This window comes from Rhinoderma darwinii, chromosome 4 (genome assembly GCF_050947455.1).
Source record: "Rhinoderma darwinii isolate aRhiDar2 chromosome 4, aRhiDar2.hap1, whole genome shotgun sequence".
Taxonomy (NCBI): Eukaryota; Metazoa; Chordata; class Amphibia; order Anura; family Rhinodermatidae; genus Rhinoderma; species Rhinoderma darwinii.
The window spans coordinates 398433436-398457550 of record NC_134690.1 but is presented as its reverse complement, the minus strand read 5'-3'; the positions used below and the strand labels follow the sequence as shown (position 1 = coordinate 398457550).

General features: G+C 44.0%; 1 protein-coding gene across 9 annotated transcripts in view; it reads left to right on the top strand.

Annotated features, from left to right (window-relative positions):
* Window positions 1–24115, top strand: part of CDC42BPA (CDC42 binding protein kinase alpha) — a 177600-nt gene that overhangs the window by 33120 nt on the left and 120365 nt on the right. For all 9 annotated transcript variants that reach the window (XR_012883290.1, XM_075863426.1, XM_075863428.1 and 6 more), the window contains exons 2-3: window positions 18521–18612; window positions 22462–22545. Coding sequence is in view for 8 of the 9 variants with exons in the window: in XM_075863426.1 (XP_075719541.1) it covers window positions 18521–18612; window positions 22462–22545 (176 nt within the window). In the remaining variant the exon portion in view is untranslated. The remainder of the gene's footprint in view (window positions 1–18520; window positions 18613–22461; window positions 22546–24115) is intronic.

The window sequence follows — 24115 nt, the reverse complement described above, 5'->3', positions numbered from 1 at the left end:
TCAAAATTATACCTGACACTTTACCACTCCCTAGGATGGATGGTGGTGGTTGTAGTAGTAGAGAGGACGGGGTTGGAAACCAGTAGGCCTCTTCTCTGGTCATGACCGTGTTATTGTGAGTGCCACGGCTGTCCTTCTATCCCCTCAGTGATGAGTCCTGCTGACATGCACGTCTGTAAACAGGTGCGTTACAATGTGGCAGGGACAATGGCCAAAACTCTGACGACCAATCAGGTCGCCCCTCCTGTGCCCAGCTGTCCCTGGCGCTAATATGCCATACAATCCTTGCCACGTATTTCCGATCGTCCATATTCACTGATAAATAATCAGCACCTTTCATCTTGGTGGTCCCGACAAATGCAGGTTCAGATGTAGCAGAGCTGAAGTTGTCTCTCTTGGCGCAGCACCGTTGGCACACAGCGATAAATCTTCGTTAAAATAATGTAAGTTTTCCCGCAGTCCTATGTAAACCCACAAATAACACATGATGACGTTGCCATGAGTTGTGCCAGATAACAAACTCTGCTGTCCTGCGTCTGACTGACTCAGCCGTGCCATCCTGTCGATGCGCAGTTACTGGTTCACCTACGGGATTGCATCTCCACATGTAACTCAGCCTTAAAAGGCGAGATCTGGATCCGTCCTGCGTCAACATAGGGAATATGGGATGAGAGGGAGTCGGCAGAGTAAAGCGGGAAAAGGGTTACGTACGTATAGAACATATATGTCCTGAACGGCAAATCTGTTTTGCAGCTATATAAGATTTCAGGGTGTATAACTAGGCAGATTAGTCATTCAGGAGTCTGGGAAAGCTGAATGACAAGAACAACCAACCCTACAATTTAGGCCATCATAGGTGTCACCCTATTAGGACTATTATGCACTACCCTATATGTAGTCCTATACACTGTACCGTACCGACCAGTCCAATTATCAATGTATTACTTACCAGTCCCCGATTTTTATTATTTTTGTTGTCAAGTCCCGATCTAAAAAAAAAAAAGCCTGTCCTCACACCAGCGCTGATTGTAAGCATTTAATTATATTGATTGGGAAAAATTTTTGCCACTTAAAGGGCATCTCCACCTAATAGGCATTTCTATATGGAAGCCATCAGCCTCGTGTATATATGTAAGATTGGGTCATATTTTGCATTTAATTTTACAGAAACATTTTTTTTGGTGCTGAAATCTGAGACCATAATGCTTTGTGACCAGACGCTGCGGTCAGACCTGTCCTGAGATGGGCGGGGCTTCTGGCTAAGCTGGGAAAAATAAGAACATAACTTCTGGGGGGGTGTGAGGGGGGTTAGTAAGTGGCAACCACTGCGAGCACGTCTATGGGGGGTCACTATTCTAGTGGTATCCATTATGACAGATCATTAATATTAATGACAATTAGGGTCCGTGACGTCACTGATTATGGATATTGAGGTTGAATGTTATAGGTTCACATGACGTCCCCAAACCTTGGAGCCCCTCATGCCCACTTCAGGTTTTTTTCGTCAGGGTGCGATCTGTTTTTTTATCTGATCGCACCCCGACACATTCATTTCAATGGGGCCATACACCCTTCCGTTGTTTTAACGGAACCGTGCGGCCGTTCCGTCAAAAATAGGGCAAGTCCTACTCCTGTCCGTTTTTGACGGAACAGTCTCTGCCTTTTCATTTGGTCCGTGAAACAACGGACTGCACTCGGAAGCTATCCATATGCGGTCAGTGTTTCACTGATCCGTCATTAACGGCCGTACAACGACTGACGGATGTGTGCATGCCTAAGGGGTTTCCACGTTACGTGCATTGCCTGGGAGACTGGACCGCAAAAAGATAGGACGTGTCTTATTACGGCCGCATTTTGCGGTCCAGGCACATTGAAATGAATGTGCACGGCCTGTGATGTGCGGGCGGCCCGCGGATGACACTCCGCGGCCATCCAAGTCGCAAATCATGGACCGTGCACACCGCTACATCCTTCGGTCGTTGTACGGCCGCTAATGACAGATCCGTGAAACACGGACCGCGCGCGGATGGCTTCTGTGTGCAGTCCGTTGTTTCACGGACCAAATGAATGAAAAGGCCGAAACTGTTCCATTAAAAACGGACAGGAGTAGGACCTGCCCTATTTTTGACGGAACGGACGCACGGTTCCGTTAAATCAAAACTAAGTGTGCATGGCTCCGTAGAAATGAATGTGTCCGGGTGAAATCAGTTAAAAAAACCGGATAGCACCCTGAAGAAAAAAACTGAAGTGGGCATGAGGGTTGTCCACTTTTGGATGAGTTCCCGGTGGCAATCTGATGGGGGTCTCGTAACTTCTGGCTAATGGAGGGGGAGTCCAGGCAGGGATGTGTTCCTCTGATCCTATTCTTTCAATTCACCTTTTATGTATCTCCACAGCTCCACGCACTGCAGCGTTCCCCTCTCTAAGTTCTGATCTTCCTGCTTCATGAATAGAATGCCAGGGCTGCAGTGAAGACTGACACAGAGTAAAAGAGAATGGAAGCGGAGACATTTATTTCTGCATAGCAATATATTTGCCATTCAGGGTGTGGGACGCTGATGTGACCCTTATGGGCGCTTTAATGGCGGCCATTTACCCAGCATATGTTGGGATACAGGTTGACAACGCAGGGTCTTGTGTGGGCAGGTGGGATGTTTATGTTGGAGGGGATTCTCTTTCATGCCATGGGGCTGGTCAGGATGTGCCAGGCACTGGGGTGTTAGTATGGGGCATCCTGCAGACCCGGCGTGGAATAACACGTGGACAGTAAATGGGATTATTTTAGCTTTTTCTCACAGCAGCTGCTTCCTCTTCCTGCTTCCTGACAATGAGGTACTTGTGCTACAATTGGAATATTATCTCAGTGGGGTCAGGAGGAATGACCGGACGCAAGGCATCACCGACCAGGGAAGAGCTGGATGGCTTGTCCTTTGTCCTTCAAGAAAATAAAGTTTTACATTCAAAATAACGTTTGACTGTTTTAAAGGGGGTGTGGCATATTTAAACCAATAAGACGCACCCACTAGTGCTGTATGCAATGCAGGGGCCTCCTGTCTGCTGATTGGCTGAGAGGCATCACCTGACAGTCTTCAGCTATGGTCTGTATGAATACATTAAGGGAGATAGCAACCAATCAAGTTGCTGCTTTCGTTTACCAAAAGGCCTCTGAAAAATGAGAGCTGGACTCTGATTGGCTGTACCGTCTCCACTTCAAAAAAGTTCTGCAACTTTTCGATATACTTTGTGCTTTAATTCCGCACTGTTTTCTAGATCTCTGCTTGCTGTCAGTAAATGGAAACATCCAGAGGCGGAAAACCCATTCAGACCTAAAATTTTAAAGTTTGCTACAATTGTATCCAGTCTAGAAAATTCTCTGTGAGCCAAATTCCAGACTGATACATTTTACCTGCACTGATGCATTGTAACCAACTATCTGGACAGGAGAGAGATTTGTGCTGCTGATGTGCTTAGCTGACAGATTGTCTAGACTGGATCCAATTGTAACAAACACTCAGCTGTACTAAGTATTCGCTCTGTACGGTTTTTCAGACCTTTGATGTAATCAAGAAAGATGACATTCACTGACAGCAAGCAGAAATCGTAAATATTGAGAAACTATATAATGACAGAATAACAGGGACAGAGAACGTTCATAGGCCCTTGTGGCATTGGAGCATTGTCCCGCCGGTGCCCCCTGTCTGTACAATAGAACATGACGGTTCCCTTTAAGACAGAGCTTACAGGTTTGTGCGTTTTATTTTGGTGCAGAAAATTTCGTCTTGACACCGCCGTCGTCTGAACGCAGGCTAATGAGGCTGCGGGGATGGCCGCCATGTGAGTTGCCGCTTCTCCTCGCCGTCTCAGCAGAACATTTGTCCGATGTCATTGACCTTGTGGTTGGAGGGAGGAGGCGGCTCGGCAGACATACCTCACATACTCCGCGGCTCGGTTCCCAGGCCTCGGATATGATCAGCACTTATGTGGAATACTGATGGCTGTGGGTTTTTTTTTTTGCTCCCCTCCTAATAGTATGTGCCCCCCTCCCCCTCTACTGGTTTATATTTCCTGCTGGTTTGAGGCATCCAGAGGCGTTATCTGTCCATTTTGCTATAGGAGCAGCTGTCGGTCTTTGGGTCCTTTAACCGATGACCTCTGGCCGGCAGGGGGGCGAACAGTTGCCCGCTTTAACCCCTAAACGTGCCATAGACACTAGTGATGATCTCTAAGGGTACTGGGCAGTCCCCTCCCCCTACACATAAAACCAATCCTGGATTGTGGCGCAAGAGGCGGGATCTATTAATGGGAAGAAAATCTGTTTGGCTTGGGATTGTACTTTACAGCAAAAACTCGATCATCTCCTGGTCGTATCGTTTTAAGTGAAATATTATCGTTGTCGGCAGCGCATCCCCTCGGAGTAACGACCGCTCGTCCCCATCCATATCTCCGTGTGACAGGAGCAAGCGAGCCCCGATCAACGACGTCTCGTTGATCGGTGCTCGCTGCACCAGCCGCTTATTGGCCGGTGTATAATATTTTACTTTTTTAAAACGATACGACCAGAGGATGATCCAGCGTTTGCTCGTTCATCTTTTGATCGTTTCCCTGTTCACACAGGACAATTATCGGCAACGAGCGTTATATGAACACTTGTCCGCCAGATAATCGCCCAGTGTAAAACCACTTTAACTCCTGCACGTGCGCGGTCACGTCTCCATTCATTCTCGGCCTGGGTGAGGCGGCTGGGGCCTCCTCACCAGGCAGGACAGAGGTCGGCTGAACCTTGTGTATGGGTAGAGTCGCGGGTCCGCGCGTCTATGAAACATCCAGGGTGTATCCCATAAATATTTCAGTCGTAATTTCCCCTTTAAAGGGCACGACTAACGACTCATTAACCTGAAGTTATTGCATCCACTCCTAAACCGCTGTCATTAAAGCTGAGATTTACAGGTCATTAAGCACCAAACGCAGTCAAATTCCTTTAATCCGGCATGAAGGAGATCGGTCAGGTGCTGGATTATATTCTGGATTATTGGACGCTCGTAAAAAAAATACAAAGAAACAAATCTAGAATTAGGTTATAACTGCAGAGAAGCTCCAGGGTGAGGCCCCAGAGTCAAAGCGTAAGGCTAATTTCACACAAGCGTAATACAGGCGCAAATACCGGCCCGACTGCATGTCCGATGACCAAAACTCGCAGCATCATCGGGACGTCGGGCCGGGATTTGCAGCCGTAATACATAGAACTGGCGTCACACACAATTATAAGGCTATTATAGGGGGTTCTTATCACTTCTTTTGGTCTTGTAAGGCTCTGTTCACATTTACGTTATGCAGTTTCCATTGGGAATTCCCCTTTTTTTATGTCAAGAATAGCGCCGTCATAAATACCTAATGGAACCCATTATAAATCAATCGGGTCCGTCAGGATTAGTCGGGATCCGTCTTAAAAACCGATCCGGCACGACTGTCGTGACCGTGTAATAAATGGAAGCCGTGATGCTAATGTGAACAGATTCCAGATTATTTAACAGTTCAGTGCTGGAAATCGATGCCGGACTGTCAGAACTTCAGGATTAAAGGGGTTTTCCAGTCCTAAGAAATTGATGGCCTATCCTCAGGATATCTGATCGGTCAGGATCCGACTGCCGGCACTTCCGCCGATCAGCTGTTTTGAAGCAGCCGTGGCGGTCGGACGAGCGCTGATTCCCCTTCATTTCAGCCTGCTCGCGCTGTGACTCGCCGACACACTTGTAGCAGCGATTCACAGTGTTACAGTCTATTCATTTGAATGGGAGAAGGTTGTAACAGCCTGAACCGTGGCTACAAGTGTGTCGGCGAATCACAGTACGAGCAGGTTGAAATGAAGGGGAATTGTTTTTTTTTTTTTACCAATTTTACTTCATTTTCTCTATTCACATCCAGAGCTGCGTTTAAAAATCAGCTGGTTGCCCTTAGAAACAGACATAGGTTTAGCTCCGCCACACTGACAGACCTATGAGGTAACAGCACAACTCTGTAACTCCTCTGAGTTCCCACAATGCACCGGATGACGGAGATCAAACAGAATTGTGAATTCAGGCTTTGGATGTGACTGGAGAAGAAAACCCTATAAACACAATATACAATACACAGAAATATATAAAAAATGAAGTAAAATATTACAGTGAATCAAAAGATCACTCTTCTGCCCTCAAAGTTTGTTACAATGTATCAGTGCAGATAAAATATATCACTCTAGACTAGAGTACAGGTTGTTTAGCTCACAGAGGATTGTCCAAACTGGATACGATTGGAGCAAACGCTCAGCTGTCAGACGAATAAAGCCTTTTTAAGTTCTTCGTTTCAGGACGTAGTCTTCAGATGATTCCATTCACTGACAGCACGCATATATATTGAAAATTGTGACTAATTGAAGCCTATTAGAAAGCTCCTGACCCTTTCCAGGACAACCACTATACCCTTTCCATGTCCTGTGTGCCTTTATGCAGTCACGCCACCTGTGCCCCAGCAGGACCCCCTCTCCCCTGCTGTGGACTGTATTGGTGTCGTTGATGGATTGTAAGACAGATGACCCGTGGCCACACTGGGGCCCATATAATGCAGCTCCTCTCTCTATAGTGTTCTGTCTTACACAGGTCTCAGTCTTTGTTAAAATCCCCAAACCTTGTTTCACCTGCTGTTTTCCTTTGTCTGTCACCACAATGGCCGCCGCTCCTCATCCAGATAATATAAGACTCTGCAGCGTATGTGACATCTGTTTCAGGTGCGAAGGAACAAACCGCTGTGTTCAGTCCAAAGAGGGTTTAATAATATAATAACCGAGAAATAATAATGCCATAACATGCACCATGGCGGCACTGCCAAATGTTTCTAGATAGAGACCGATATGAGAGAGATATGAGATAGATATGAGAGAGATAGATAGATAGATAGATATGAGATAGATAGATAGATAGATAGATAGATAGATAGATAGATAGATAGATAGATAGATAGATAGATAGATAGATAGATAGATAGATAGATAGATATGAGATAGATAGATAGATAGATAGATAGATAGATAGATAGATAGATATGAGATAGATGGATGGATAGATAGATAGATAGATAGATAGATAGATAGATAGATAGATAGATAGATAGATAGATAGATAGATAGATAGATAGATAGATAGATAGATAGATATGAGATAGATAGATAGATATGAGATAGATACATAGATAGATAGATAGATAGATAGATAGATAGATAGATAGATAGATAGATAGATAGATAGATAGATAGATAGATAGATATGAGAGAGATAGATAGATATGAGAGAGATAGATAGATATGAGAGAGATAGATAGATAGATAGATAGATAGATAGATAGATAGATAGATAGATATGAGATAGATAGATATGAGAGATAGATAGATAGATAGATATGAGATAGATAGATATGAGAGATAGATAGATAGATAGATAGATAGATAGATAGATAGATAGATAGATAGATAGAAACACGAGATGTAATACAGCAGGTCCATCACAGTTTATAAATAATCATCATAAACCGTGGAGTCACCGGTACATACATTACATTACTTATCCTGTATTATACTCCAGAGCTGCACTCACTATTCTGCTGGTGGAGTAACTGTGCACATACATTACATTACTTATCCTGTACTGATCCTGAGTTACATCCTATATTATACTCCAGAGCTGCACTCACTATTCTGCTGGTGGAGTCACTGTGTACATACATTACATTACTTATCCTGTACTGATCCTGAGTTACATCCTGTGTTATACTCCAGAGCTGCACTCACTATTCTGCTGGTGGAGTCACTGTGTACATACATTATATTACTTATCCTGTACTGATCCTGAGTTACATCCTGTATTATACTCCAGAGCTGCACTCACTATTCTGCTGGTGGAGTCACTGTGTACATACATTATATTACTTATCCTGTACTGATCCTGAGTTACATCCTGTATTATACTCCAGAGCTCCACTCACTATTCTGCTGGTGGAGTCACTGTGCACATACATTACATTACTTATCCTGTACTGATTCTGAGTTACATCCTGTATTATACTCCAGAGCTCCACTCACTATTCTGCTGGTGGAGTCACTGTGTACATACATTATATTACTTATCCTGTACTGATCCTGAGTTACAGCCTGTATTATACTCCAGAGCTGCACTCACTATTCTGCTGGTGGAGTCACTGTGTACATACATTACATTACTTATCCTGTACTAATTCTGAGTTACATCCTGTATTATACTCCAGAGCTGCACTCACTATTCTGCTGGTGGAGTCACCGGTACATACATTACATTACTTATCCTGTACTGATCCTGAGTTATATCCTGTATTATACTCCAGAGCTGCACTCACTATTCTGCTGGTGGAGTCACTGTGTACATACATTACATTACTTATCCTGTACAGATCGTGAGTTATATCCTGTATTATACTCCAGAGCTGCACTCACTATTTTGCTGGTGGAGTCACCGTGTACATACATTACATTACTTATCCTGTACTGATCCTGAGTTACAGCCTGTATTATACTCCAGAGCTGTGCTCACTATTCTGCTGGAGGAGTCACTGTGTACATACATTACATTACTTATCCTGTACAGATCGTGAGTTACATCCTGTATTATACTCCAGAGCTGTACTCACTATTCTGCTGGTGGAGTCACTGTGTACATACATTACATTATTTATCCTGTACTGATCCTGAGTTACATCCTGTATTATACTCCAGGCTGCACTCACTATTCTGCTGGAGGAGTCACTGTGTACATACATTACATTACTTATCCTGTACTGATCCTGAGTTACATCCTGTATTATACTCCAGAGCTGCACTCACTATTCTGCTGGTGGAGTCACTGTGTACATACATTACATTACTTATCCTGTACTGATCCTGAGTTACATCCTGTATTATACTCCAGAGCTGCACTCACTATTCTGCTGGTGGAGTCACTGTGTACATACATTACATTACTTATCCTGTACTGATCCTGAGTTACATCCTGTATTATACTCCAGAGCTGCACTCACTATTCTGCTGGAGGAGTCACTGTGTACATACATTACATTACTTATCTTGTACTGATCCTGAGTTACATCCTGTATTATACTCCAGAGCTGCACTCACTATTCTGCTGGTGGATTCACTGTGTACTTACATGACTTATCTTAGCAGGGGATTCTGGGAGATGCGTGCTTAGTATAGGTCTATCCGGTTGGCTGTAGTCTGTATCAGATCATATTTCTGTGTATTGTATATTGTGTTTATAGGGTTTTCTCTGGATGGTGCAGTGGTATTTATTTTAGTAAACTCCCTACACCCAGGAATCGGTTGTTTGCTTAGACTACAGTAAATAGTGCAGCGTGTAATATCACATGTATGTAGACGATGGGAAAGAAAATATAAGCAGCCCATAGGTGATCCGAGGTTGTCTGAGCCGACACTTCCAGCAACGCCGTTCTCTGTATATTGTAACACAACATTGTATCCAGTGCAGAGGGAAGTGGCCAATTACATGTTCTCCAGCAGTTACAATGTTTCTTGGCGCTCCTTCAGGATCCATAGCCTCTGTGCTCTGTATATAATAATCTCACTGGAATTAAAGGGGACAGGCCATCAATGTTTGATCAGTAGTGCCGGACCCCCACTGTTCAGCTGAAAAAAGGGGCTAGGAGCTCTTTAATGAGACTTTATGAGGTTTATTTATATTGCTCAAAAGCATCTGAAATAAAAATGAAGCAGCTTTGCAACTAATCTTGATTTAAAAAATCTGCCAATTTGTATTTACAGCTCCTATGCTGACCTCTGTGTCTCCATGGTTACAGACTACAAACAACACCTTTGTAGTCTGATCCTGCAGTCATACCCCCTTTTTTATATCCTCTACGTCTTGCTAAACTTCTGTACATTAAATAAGTTGGCAAGAAATAGGGGACAGATAGAAGGGAGATTAATTGCACTATTGGACTGCACAGGGTTGATTGTAGTCGGCATGGGAGCTGTATACACAAAACGGGTAAGACTTTTTGCAAAGTTGCTTTATTTGTTTACTTTAGATGCATTGATTGCAAAAATGGACGTATCTATATAATTTAATAATTTGATCTAACTCTACTGACCATGTTTTTATGGAATCAATACCCGAGTTTTATGACACCCATGGGAACATGGCCATACTGGACAATCGTCACCTGAACTGAATGGTACTGCTATGTCAGTAATGCCAAGAATGACTGGTATCGGGTATCTCCGAGAGAAGCCTCGGTGTTATCACCTTTTTAATGAGCTGCAATTGGTGTAGATTAATAGTCCCGCTTACAGAGCACACAGCGCAGACCGTGCCGCAGGGCAGAGGTGTGAGGTTACATGGAGTATATCGCAGCTGTTGTCACCGAATATTGTTCCCCTTTAAATATATCTAATAACAGAGTCTGACTGATGCCCATAAACTGGGACCCCCCCCCCCCCCCTCCGATTCCAAAATCATGTCTCAAAATCCCCTGCGAAAAGTTAAATAATTAAATTAGAAAATGTCTGCCTGCAGTCACCACTAGGGGGAGCTTACTTTATATGACTCCCATAAACTCCATAATGCAGTATGTAGCAAGCTCTTCAGCTCCTCCTAGTGGTGGCCTAAGGTAGCCAAAATATTTATTACACTATATCAACAGGGGTAAGAGCTATCACACTGTAGTCCAGGACAGGGGGGGGGGGGATTGCTCACAGTCTGTCCTGCTAACACAGGAAGGGTGTAAACAAGAATGGTTCCATGCACTGACAGCAAGCAGACATCTTCAAAGTGGTAAAGTTTTGAGAGACAAAATATTAAAAAGTTGCAAATATTTTCATTATACCGAGGTTACGTTTTATTTATATAGGATTGGAAATCTTTCTTACTATATGGCAACGCTATTGTACTTCATTTAGTGAACAGATTGCCCTTAAAGGGACAGAGGTCATATTTGGTTGCTTTTTCAGCTGTCACAGGACATCGTCCCCTGGGCCTGTATGTCACACTAATATACTGGGTGATGGTCATCGTTCGTCCTGTCCGTCCTATTGAGGGCGGTGCCTGATTGATTGTCCCTGTCTATACACAAGGAGGTTTATGTATAAGAATCAATGGGGAAAAAAAGTAACTAACTAGTAATAGAACATGCGGGGGCAGGGACAATAGATCACGCCGGTAATATATGGCTCTCTATAGCTCAGGTGAGGTTTGGCTACTGTTCGATGCCCCTTGTGGACCTGGCGTGAACCTTACAAGACTTGTAGGAAGGCAACGTGTGTCTGTGCTGGTGCATCATGTTACGAGCCAGGGTAATATCATTGGATACGGTCTCTGGCGCTCGCACAAACCCTTTAATTTTAGGCAGCGGCCGACGTTCTGAATAATTGAAACATTGGAAACGATTGTCAACAAGGTCGTCTTCCCACCCGGCAGAGCCGAGACATCTGGAGGGAAAGAATTGAAATGTCTGCTCTACTTCTAACACTTAAAGGGAATGTCCACCCATGATCACCGTTATGTTTTTAAAAAAAATCTAAATAGGTTCAACATCCTGTGCTGATTAATTTCTTAATATAATGTTCTAGCAGTCGGAGCTGTTTTTCTAATATAGAACTACAAATTCTATCTATAAACATTTTTTTACATGATAAAATTCGTCCTACCTGCATCCCCCACTAGGGGGAGCTTACTGCATTATACATTGAACTCAATAATAACACAGTATGCAGTAAACTCCTGAGCTCCCCCTAGTGGTGACTGCAGGCAGAGAGAATTATATCATGTAAATCTATGTCTATGCAGGGGATTTGGAGCTCTGTATCATAAAAATGGAGCACAGACCGCTATAAAGATATATTATGGAATTAATCAGCACATAATTGAGGACGATGATAAGCGGTGGAGATTCACTTTTAAGTTTTTTTATTTATAGCTCCGAGGGCCAAATCTTGACAATATGGTATAATCCTCATCATATGGATTTTTATGAAATGTGATCTCTGTGCTATATCCCAGGCTGTTTCTTCTCGGCCGGCAGGACTACGAGCGATGTCGTCATGAGTCACCAGAGAGTCGTCATTGGAAATTTTCCCTCTTCTGAAATGGTCATGACTCAGAGTATTTCCTCTGTGGCTCATGGAGTCCGTAGCTGTGGAGCAGAGTAGAGCCGGAATATGTGGGGTTGTAGTGGGGCCTGACTCTGGGCAGCTTAGGACTGGTGTCAGACCCCACTATTTCTTTTTCTACAGCTCCACCTACAGGCCAAACAAAGCAAATACGTACAAATTTGTGGAACTCTATTATTTTCTCTTGTTTGTACCCAAGGGCAGTGAAACGTGGCACGTGTCTTGGAGATGGTTGTTGAGTCCTCTGCTCAGGCTTTGGGTCTGTATGGAGTGGACAATGGTTAACTTCCCGTACGTTTCCTTTTTCTTCAGTATTTCTCTTATGGGAAGGGACTCTCGTCGTGCTCTGCTGTCAGTGATGACGTCCCCATCGTTACACAGTCACGCTCCGTTACTAGCAGACCTACGTACAATGCATCGCCTCTGTGACCAGCTGTCTGCACCTTGGCCTTACAATATGGCCTGTCCTCGGGCCTGTATCACCCTACAGGCGACTGTTTATTGAAAGTGCAGAGGTGCAAGTAAACGTCTGCCTCCGGCGTCGCCTCGCGCCCCTGTCCGGCCAATTTTAACGTTGCATTACCAGTGTTTCAATGGCTGTGTGGTAAATTATAAGGTTAAAGGGGTTTTCCCATAATCAATATTTATCACCTATCTACAGGATCGGTGATAAATATATGATCGGTGGGGGTCCGACCGCAGGGACCTCCACCGATCACAAGAATGGCTTACCGTGCCGTTCCTGGGAGCCTCATAGGAATGCAGCAGTACTGAGCATGCTCGACCACCGCTCCATTCATTTCTATGGGGCTCACAGGAAAGGCAAGGTAAGCCGTTTTCGTGATCAGTGGAGGTCCCCGCGGTCGGACCCCCACCGATCAGATATTTATCACCGATCCTGTGGATCGGTGATAAATATTAATTATGTTGAATCCCTTTAAGTATTCTGTTTTAGTAAATGCTTGTATTTTATAAAATATAAAAATCCTGGAGCATCTTTTCTTAGAACTCTGCATTGTGCTGTTCCTCTGTTATTCCTCCTGGAAATGTATAACTAAACTGACAACTGAACGTTACCATTCCCCTTGTCCATATTTTGTTTCAGTAACGATTGGACAGTTGATTCAGCGATGATTGGACAGTTCAGAGTGTACAGGGACACGACCCATTGACAAGGAGAGTGGTAACACCCAGTTGACAATTGGTTCATACATTTCCAGGAGGAATAACAGAGGAAAGGCATAACGCAGATTACTAAGAAAACATGCTCCAGAATTGTTGTTTCACAGGGAATACAATTATTTACTACACAGACCGTTCACGAGAGGCGACAAATACCCTTTAAAGTACAACTCTTGCTCAAGTTATAATAGTGCAGCAGCGTTATAAGAGGAGCAACGGATATTTTTTGCAACGTTTTCTATAGTTGTCGTAACCATGGTTTATTAATATGGTGCACCCCACTTTCACTGTTTTTACTTCTCTGATTCCTTTGTTTGATCGCTTTGCGCCAGCGTCCAGGCGTAATGTAATACCCTCCGTATATTCATCTGATCTGGGAGATCCCACAATTCTTTACCAGTGATCCTGTTAACAGTGGACTACCCCTTTAATCTCACTCAAGCACTCTCCATCCATAACTGGCTGATAACAGGGAACAATAGACTGAATAACAATGCTCCTCATGCTGGCGCTATATAACCCTTTAGATTCTTGTGGAACCACTTTAATGAATTCATTTATTTTAATGACAAAATAATAGATTGAACTTGAACAGTCGCTTTTTACGCTGAGCTTTCTGCTTCGTGAATAAAATGCAAGAACCGCAGTAAATACTGACACACGGGCAAATCTGTTGGAGAAAGAAAACCGGACGGGTTTGATTTTTGCAGCTCTTTATACCACGTGCTTTTCTGTTTACAAACAGTGTCATAATGATGGCGGCTGCGCGAAAATCACGCAGACCCGCATCATACAGGGCTAACACACGGAGCTGTTAAGTGCCTTTTGCGCGCGCAAAACGCACACGCTCGTGTAAATCCGGCCTAAGTGCACTTTGGTCTTGTTCAGCCTTGTCCTAGGGAATTTGCGTGGGTCAAAATCCCCATCTTCGTCACCGTCCACACATAACGGACACTCTAGTGAGTCCCTTGGGGGTGTTGACATTGATGTGGACGCTTTTTCTCGTGAACAGGTCTTTAGAGGCTGCGCAGAGTCATAGCGCCGGCAGGAAGGGTTGTCATGGGGACATGGGAGCAGAGGAGGCTTCGGGCTGGTGACTAAAAACATTGATAATGAAGTTCTTAATAACCCGTTTTCACGTCTTCCACGTACACGAGGGGCTTTTATATATTTCTGATAAGTCTCCGCGTCACCGCTTCCTAATAAACTAATAGGCCCCGCGTTCACTCATCGTTTTTCGTCCATACAATGGCTGCCTAAACTTACACCCGCTGCTTCCCAATGACTTTCGCTTTTCAAAATGACTTCCAAGGAGAACGATCGCGACGTCGCTGCCCCCTTAGGAACCAACAGGCCCCATTCACATTAGTAGTGATGAGTCCATAAAATGGCTGCTGTTGCCATGGAGATACCAGAGGTGGTTTCATCCCGGCAGCGCTGCTGTCCCAGCTGTGGCTGGTGCGGGTGATGAGGCTTTCTGGCCACGTCTCTTCATTCACCGTCTGCCGTCTATGTCCCCCCCCTCCCCCCGCTCAATGGGAGGACTCCGCTTCATTCATTGCAGGTCTTGGAAGTGAATGAATCTCCTCAGTCCCATTCATAGTCGGCCATCATGCTCTGCAGCATCTGCGAACGTCACCCCGGCACGCTCTGCCCTGCCCCCTCCCCCCTCAAAGGACGGTTAGGTTTCCCACGATGCCCGTCCTGCGTCGCCGCGGCCTGGAAATAGATATTGATGATATCTCGACCGTCCGCTCATTAATGAATGTTTATGTGTTTACCGACCCCTGGGAATAGCGCTCCCTGGAAGGTTCCCGCGTCTCATCGTAGCGTAATACACATTCGTTTTATGCGCACGTCCGCGAGGAATGCTGCGGCTGTTTATCTGTCCAATGAATATTAATATACAGGAAAAAGATTTGAATGATAATCTTGGGTTATACTTATTTGATCTTGAGGTTTTTTTTTTTTTTTTTTAATGGCACGTAGTAACAATCTATGGAAGCGTCTGTCCTCATTCATATATTATGTTCCCCTTTACATATAGATATAAATTACATAAAAAGCTGCATAATACATTACTTATCCGGTACTGATCCTGAGTTACATCCTGTATTATACTCCAGAGCTGCACTCACTATTCTGCTGGTGGAGTCACTGTGTACATACATTACATTACTTATCCTGTACTCATCCTGAGTTACATCCTGTATTATACTCCAGAGCTGCACTCACTGTTCTGCTGGTGGAGTCACTGTGTACATACATTACATTACTTATCCTGTACTGATCCTGAGTTACATCCTGTATTATACTCCAGAGCTGCACTCACTATTCTGCTGGTGGAGTCACTGTGTACATACATTATATTACTTATCCTGTACTGATCCTGAGTTACAGCCTGTATTATACTCCAGAGCTGCACTCACTATTCTGCTGGTGGAGTCACTGTGTACATATATTACATTACTTATCCTGTACTGATCCTGAGTTACATCCTGTATTATACTCCAGAGCTGCACTCACTGTTCTGCTGGTGGAGTCATTGTGTACATACATACATTACATTACTTATCCTGTACTGATCCTTAGTTACATCCTGTATTATACTCCAGAGCTGCACTCACTATTCTGCTGGTGGAGTCACTGTGTACATATATTACATTACTTATCCTGTACTGATCCTGAGTTACATCCTGTATTATACTCCAGAGCTGCACTCACTATTCTGCTGGTGGAGTCACTGTGTACATACATTACTAATCCTGTACTGACCCTGAGTTACATCCTGTATTATACTCCAGAGCTGCACTCACAATTCTGCTGCTGGAGTCACTGTTTACATACATTACTTATCCTGTACTGATCCTGAGTTACATCCTGTATTATACTCCAGAGCTGCACTCACTATTCTGCTGGTGGAGTCACTGTGTACATACATTACATTACTTATCCTGTACTGATCCTGAGTTACATCCTGTATTATACTGCAGAGCTGCACTCACTGTTCTGCTGGTGGAGTCACTGTGTACATACATTACATTACTTATCCTGTACTGATCCTGAGTTACATCCTGTATTATACTCCAGAGCTGTACTCACTATTCTGCTGGTGGAGTCACTGTGTACATACATTACTAATCCTGTACTGACCCTGAGTTACATCCTGTATTATACTCCAGAGCTGCACTCACTATTCTGCTGCTGGAGTCACTGTGTACATACATTACTTATCCTGTACTGACCCTGAGTTACACCCTGTATTATACTCCAGAGCTGCACTCACTATTCTGCTGGTGGAGTCACTGTGTACATACATTACATTACTTATCCTGTACTGATCCTGAGTTACATCCTGTATTATACTCCAGAGCTGCACTCACTATTCTGCTGGTGGAGTCACTGTGTACATACATTACTAATCCTGTACTGACCCTGAGTTACATCCTGTATTATACTCCAGAGCTGCACTCACTATTCTGCTGGTGGAGTCACTGTGTACATACATTACATTACTTATCCTGTACTGACCCTGAGTTACATCCTGTACTATACTCCAGAGCTGCACTCACTATTCTGCTGGTGGAGTCACTGTGTACATACATTACATTACTTATCCTGTATTGATCCTGAGTTACATCCTGTATTATACCCCAGAGCTGCACTCACTATTCTGCTGGTGGAGTCATTGTGTACATACATTACATTACTTATCCTGTACTGATCCTGAGTTACATCCTGTATTATACTCCAGAGCTGCACTCACTATTCTGCTGGTGGAGTCACTGTGTACATACATTACTAATCCTGTACTGACCCTGAGTTACATCCTGTATTATACTCCAGAGCTGCACTCACAATTCTGCTGCTGGAGTCACTGTTTACATACATTACTTATCCTGTACTGATCCTGAGTTACATCCTGTATTATACTCCAGAGCTGCACTCACTATTCTGCTGGTGGAGTCACTGTGTGCATACATTACATTACTTATCCTGTACTGATCCTGAGTTACATCCTGTATTATACTCCAGAGCTGTACTCACTATTCTGCTGGTGGAGTCACTGTGTACATACATTACTAATCCTGTACTGACCCTGAGTTACATCCTGTATTATACTCCAGAGCTGCACTCACTATTCTGCTGCTGGAGTCACTGTGTACATACATTACTTATCCTGTACTGACCCTGAGTTACACCCTGTATTATACTCCAGAGCTGCACTCACTATTCTGCTGGTGAAGTCACTGTGTACATACATTACATTACTTATCCTGTACTGATCCTGAGTTACATCCTGTATTATACTCCAGTGCTGCACTCACTATTCTGCTGGTGGAGTCACTGTGTACATACATTACTAATCCTGTACTGACCCTGAGTTACATCCTGTATTATACTCCAGAGCTGCACTCACTATTCTGCTGGTGGAGTCACTGTGTACATACATTACATTACTTATCCTGTATTGATCCTGAGTTATAGCCTGTATTATACTCCAGAGCTGCACTCACTATTCTGCTGGTGGAGTCACTGTGTACATACATGACATTACTTATCCTGTTCTGATCCTGAGTTATATCCTGTATTATACTCCAGAGCTGCACTCACTATTCTGCTGGTGGATTCACTGTGTACATACATTACATTACTTATCCTGTACTGATCCTGAGTTATATCCTGTATTATACTCCAGAGCTGCACTCACTATTCTGCTGGTGTAGTCACTTTGTACATACATTACATTACTTATCCTGTACTGATCCTGAGTTACATCCTGTATTATATTCCAGAGCTGCAATCATGAAAAGTTCAGCACCTTTCTATTGCACTTTGTTTCAATTCCTTAGTATTTTTAAGATCTCTCTTCTTGCTGTCAGTGAATAGGGTCATTCTTGTTTCCATCCAGAGGCTTACAACTTGTACATAGCTGAGGATTTGTTACAATTGTTTCCAGTCTAGACATAATTCTCTGTGAGCTTGGCTGGACTCCAGGCTGATACATTTTACCTGCACTGATACATTGCAACAAACTATCAGCACAGAAGAGGGATTTGTGCTGCTGATTTATGTAGCTACGTGCTGTTACATTATTAGTTATATTTTCAGTAACTTTTATGTTTTTTTCTCTCTTTTTTTTCTTCTTTGCAGCCAAATCTTTTGCCGATAAAGTGAAGCAGTTGCGGCTACATAAGGAAGACTTTGAAATTCTAAAAGTGATTGGAAGAGGCGCGTTTGGGGAGGTGAGAAACGCTGTGATGTAATACCATCAAAAAATGTATTTCTATAATCCAGAATCATTGATCGTTGCCAGATTATCGGATATTCCGTATTATCAGATGGTCATAGAAACGTGTATATAAAGCCACTTGTAAAGAAAACCAGAACTGTCTCATGAATACAACCCGGTCCATAATCCCAATTAAATCTCCAGGCTCCTCCCCTTAGAATGGCTCCTCCCCTCAGGCTATGCGCATAATCCCCGTTTTTCCCACTGTTAGTTTAGTTTCTTGTAGTTTATAATCTTTCTGTCCTTGCTGTAACGGAAATCAACTCTCCATAGATGAACTCTGTTCTGAGTGAGTGTTTATACACAGCAGCCAATCTGAGCAAGCAGAGCTGCAGTGTAAAGCATGGCGGAGAGGCAGAGCAGCAATAAATTAAAGTAACTAACTATAGGAATTGTCTTTAAAGCAAAAAATCTTTCCTCTTTTAGATCCCGTTAGATATTATACAGCGCGTGCCAATCCTGTATATGGGCTATCTCTGGTCTGGTGATGGGGCTGAGCTGCAATACCAGACACAGCCCATAGACAATAGTGGCGCTGTTCCTAGGAAAAAAAAGAGACCCGTTTTGCTAATCTTGGACAACCCCTTTAATTCATTGCCGCTGACGGTTAGTGTTGTCCTTTTTTCGGAAAGTTAGGTGACGACCGGTATTCCTCCCAGCTTTCCCGATGTGAATAAGAAAAGCTGAATAGAATTCTTAACTTGTCAAAAGACGACGACTTGAGATTTATATTTGCTGGAGATATTCTAATGTTAAAGGAACGCTCCATGAAATATTGATACTGTGTTAGTGATCGTGTAGGGCCCGAGGGGGCGGAGCCTGACACATGGAATCAAGGAGCCTCAAAGCTAGAAGCTCCGCCCCTCAGGCCCGCTACTAGACATAACAGTGTATCAGTTTTGCTGGAGTGTTCCTTTCAGGGTATATACTGGTCAGGTGAGGCTGGCAGGGCGGTTGGATGTAGCGCCCACCGCTGGTCATCACCCACATTACTCTGGGCCAGACGTGATGAATGAGGAAACCCCATCATGTCATTATAAGATCTAGAATCGGCAGCGATCATGTCCCCCAGATCCAGTCACTGTTCTGATGATCGTATTTAGCGCAGATTCTCATGGTCACGTCTTCTGCACTTGTGTTTAACTGCGTAGCTCCCGGCGCTGATTATCACGGTCGGGGGAGGGCACGCCGCTTATTCAGGATTCAATATCTCGGTTTTACTGCAATAGAATGGCAGGAGCCTGGCATCACTGCCCTCATCTGCCCCCATCCCCCCGCATATCATCACATGCAGCCCTGTCCTCACTAACATCATCCCATGAGAGGACAGGTCACTGCCCCCCACAAGCTCAACACTTGACACCTGAAATACTCTGCACTGCTGTGAGACCCTGCTTCTTCCACTATGTAACTTGGTCTCTGACCTTCTATAGGCCCAGTACACTCCTCTCCTGAAATATTCTGTGCTGCTGTGAGACCCTGCTCTTTCACTATGTAACGCTCAGTCTGTAACCCACTATAGGCACAGTACACTCCTCTCCTGAAATACTCTGCTGCTGCTACTTACACTTTATGAGTCTTTCTGTATCCTCCTATAGTCCTGTATACTCCTATCCTGAAATACTCTGTGCTGCTGTGGTACTCTGCTTCTTCCACTTTGTAACTCAGTCTGTATCCTCCTATAGTCCTGTATGCGCATATCCTGAAATAATATGTGCTGCTGTGGTACTCTGCGTCTTTAACTGTCACTCTTAGTCGGTATCCTCCTATAGCCCTCCACCAAACACAGTTGTCCTGAAATACTCTGTGCTGCGGTGGACCCGGCTGTTTTCGCTTTATAAGTCTGCCTGTGGACCGCCCCCCCCCCCCCCCCAAAAAAGATCAGCACACTCCATTCCTGAAATACTCTGTGCTGCTGGGGACCCTGCTCCTTTCACTATGTGACTCTCAGTCTGTGTCCTCCACTTGTCCCCATTCCCGTCCTCACACACTCTGCCCCTGTCCTCACTAATATAAACCTGCGTGCATGTGAGGAGATATGTGACAGCGGGGTCTTTAGTAAACACTGCAGAATACGGAGGTATATGATTCTGCGGTCGCTGTCATAGTCGGCGCTGAGCGGAGTCACTGAGATCACTCATCATCCGCCATCTGAACGCTGCTTCCCACTAACGGATGTATTAAAAGCTGCGATCAGGAATAAATGGCGCAAATGTGATGTTCCATAATAACCTATCCCATAGTTGTCCAATTAACTCCTTCACCGCCGGGGCAAAGTGTCCTAGTCTAGGGGTGTTCTCCTCCGCTCTGCAGGACCATCGAGTAATGGGTTAATCACTTCCTATGATGTTGTTTTCTGTTGGGAATAATTCACATTTACCGCAGTTTTGTTGCAGTTTTTTTGGTTTGTTTTTTTAGCATTTTTCATGGTTTTGACACATTTTTCTTAAAACCGCAACGTGTAACCAAAGTCCAATGAATGATTTGGCTGTTAATGATGATCGTTAGGTTTACGGCACTAAAGATGAGTTCAGCATTCACAGCAGCACAAAGTATTTCAGGACAGAAGTTATAGGGAGGACAAGGCTGCATGTGTCATGATGTGAGGAGAGAAATGGAGACGAGAGGTCACAGACTGAGAGTTACATAGTTGAAGGGGCAGGGTCCTCCAGCGGCACAGAGTATTTCAGGAGAGGAGTGTGCCGATCTTGATAGGGGCAGTGACCTGTCCTCTCGTGATGATGTTAGTGAGGACGGGGCTGTATGTAAAGGAAAATGTCGTGATGTGGGGAGGGGGAATGGACACTGACTGAGAGTAACATACTGGAAGGAGCGTTGTCCCCAGCAGCACAGAGTATTTAAGGAGATAATTATAATGGTAAGATTTCTCAGTCTGGTGATCTGAGCTTATAGGGAAATCAGTAAATGAGGCGCATAATGAGGTTATATGTGTCTCATGACTTCTAGATTAAAGCGTCTCATTAACCATGTAGCTGCCAGGAGGCCGGATGCGGGCCCTACAAAGCTTACATTGTGGCTGGCAGCCTCTCTGAGACACTTTCTGGTCTCGTTTTGTATTTGGGGTCAGTCTACATTCACTTATTACATTTTCTATAAAAAAAAATATCTAGGAACATTTCAGATCTGAGCGAGACCTTTATAAATGGAAAATACTCTCAGCGATACCAGGACTGCGGTGACCGATAATGTCACCGCCATGTTGTAACCAATGGAATACACATCCACGGAAATGATGCGGAACTGGAAATTAAAGTAAAAGTAGCAAAAAATGAATACGTGATGCGGAGATTTGTCATGAGATTTCTCCTTAAAGGGGAATTGCACTTTTATTTGTGCCAGAGGAAGCGCCCTCATGGATTGCCACAACAAAGTGGCCGTAGCTATTGGGTTCTTGTAACTGCTTCCACATTTTGGGGGGTTTCAAGCCAAGTATTGAGACCTGCAGTAAGAAATTCATCTTTTTTGTAAGCTATAATTCTCTGTTATCTGCCATTTTAGACTTGAAAAGTTACAATAATCGGCAGTAACTGTAACGACCGCGGAATGATAACCATATATATTTTGATACATTGTTACATAGAGAACTTTGGTTGCACTCATAGGAATTCCTTGAATTGTAAAGAAATGTAACTCGGCTATGGCCCCATTGGCACTAGTTGGCACGAAGTTGTAGTTGACACCAGCTTTGGTGCCACTTTACAGTTGCGTAAAATCCGCACCCTCCAGTAGAAGTGATTGGTCCCCGTGAGGCGCTGACTTCTCGTCTTTTTCCTTCCTGCAGGTTGCCGTGGTGAAATTGAAAAATACCGATAAAGTGTTTGCCATGAAGATACTGAATAAATGGGAGATGCTGAAAAGAGCAGAGGTGAGAGGGCACCCGTGTCTGCCCCGCTGATCTGTGACCTTATAGGCACGAAATGCTGTCCTGTATCCCAGTCCGAATGATGAAAAATGACTTTTCTGGGTGTCTATTGTGTCACCTCCCCATCCGTCCTCTCCTGATATGTCTGTTTTAGTAAACCGTTTTATTCCTGATTAAATAACCAATTTTTTGCCCTGTGCCATTCCTCCATTACTCCTCCTGTAAATGTATGAATAAATTAATATCTGGGTGTTAGCGTTCTCCTTCTTAATAGGGCATGTCCCTACACAGTCTGACGTTGCCCACTGACAAGGGAAATAGTTACACCCAGTTGTTAATTTATTTATATATTTCCAGGAGGAATAACAGAGGGACAACACAATGCAGAGCTTTAAGAACAAACGCTAGTATTTACTAAAACAGACATGTCAGGAGAGGTGACAGATCCTCTTTAAAGGGGATGTTTAGTTTAGAAAATGTATTTCCCTACAACGTTTCAGGGAATTCTGGGTTAATATCGGGGGATCCTCTGTTCAGGATCCTCATCTCTTGGTCAGAGTGGAGAGCGGTTACATAGAGCGTCCCTCTCTCTCTCTGTAGGCCCTGTCCTGTATTACACAGGCATCACATTGATATGAATGGACTCTGTGTAATGCTTAATTTCCCCTGTGGAGGCGCTGCAGGGAAACCGATCACTTACTGCCAGGTTTCTCCACAGATTACAGCTGATCGCTAGGGGTCCCAGCAGGGGGACAATGTGATCAGCTTACTGTCAAGGGACCGTTCCAATAAGTAGTCCAAAGGGGAGAAGCCCTTTAAGGGTCCACAGTTCCTTGTTGCATGTAATGTAACGCAATGCAGTCCTGCATGATTTTTGCATTGCGATATAACAGTAAATAGCATAAGATGATTCTCAAACAATTTTACATCCGATTTTGTGCATTGTAGAGTTGAGAAGGAAAAAACCCGAAATCCAATTGCAAAATTGAATATTATTATCACAATCACACAACATCGCATGTTGTTATAGTAAAAGTCCTGGTGAATATTATCACAGTTACATGAAATTGCATTTAGACCTTTGACCCCCTGGGAATACATAAACGTGATACCACATTAGTGTAATAATCCATTTATTGTCCCGGAACCCCAATATAGAGAACAGATAAAGGGCCAGGCAGCCCACCTCCCGCCAGTTAGACTGGTGCATATGGGGGCACGGTCCCAGGTGGGTAACCTCCTGCCCAGCCGCTCTATCCAGGGAAATAGAACGGGCCAGCGCTTCTAAGCTAGGCGATACCCTGCAGTGAGTCACACAAAACACCGCCGCTGTGTATGAGTACATGAAGTAGCAGGCGACGTTTCGGGTAATAAACTCTTCATCAGGCTCATTGGTAAAGTTTGTGACTATGGCCAGCGGCAAATTAGAGAACAGTCGTCTCTACTGCTCATGTGCAGATTTTAAGACAATCCCGTGACAAATAATCAACCTTGATTATCATGTGATCGTCTACAAATCTGCATCCGACCTGCAGACAGGAACGCCTCTCTGACGGGTGTTGCTCAATATAGC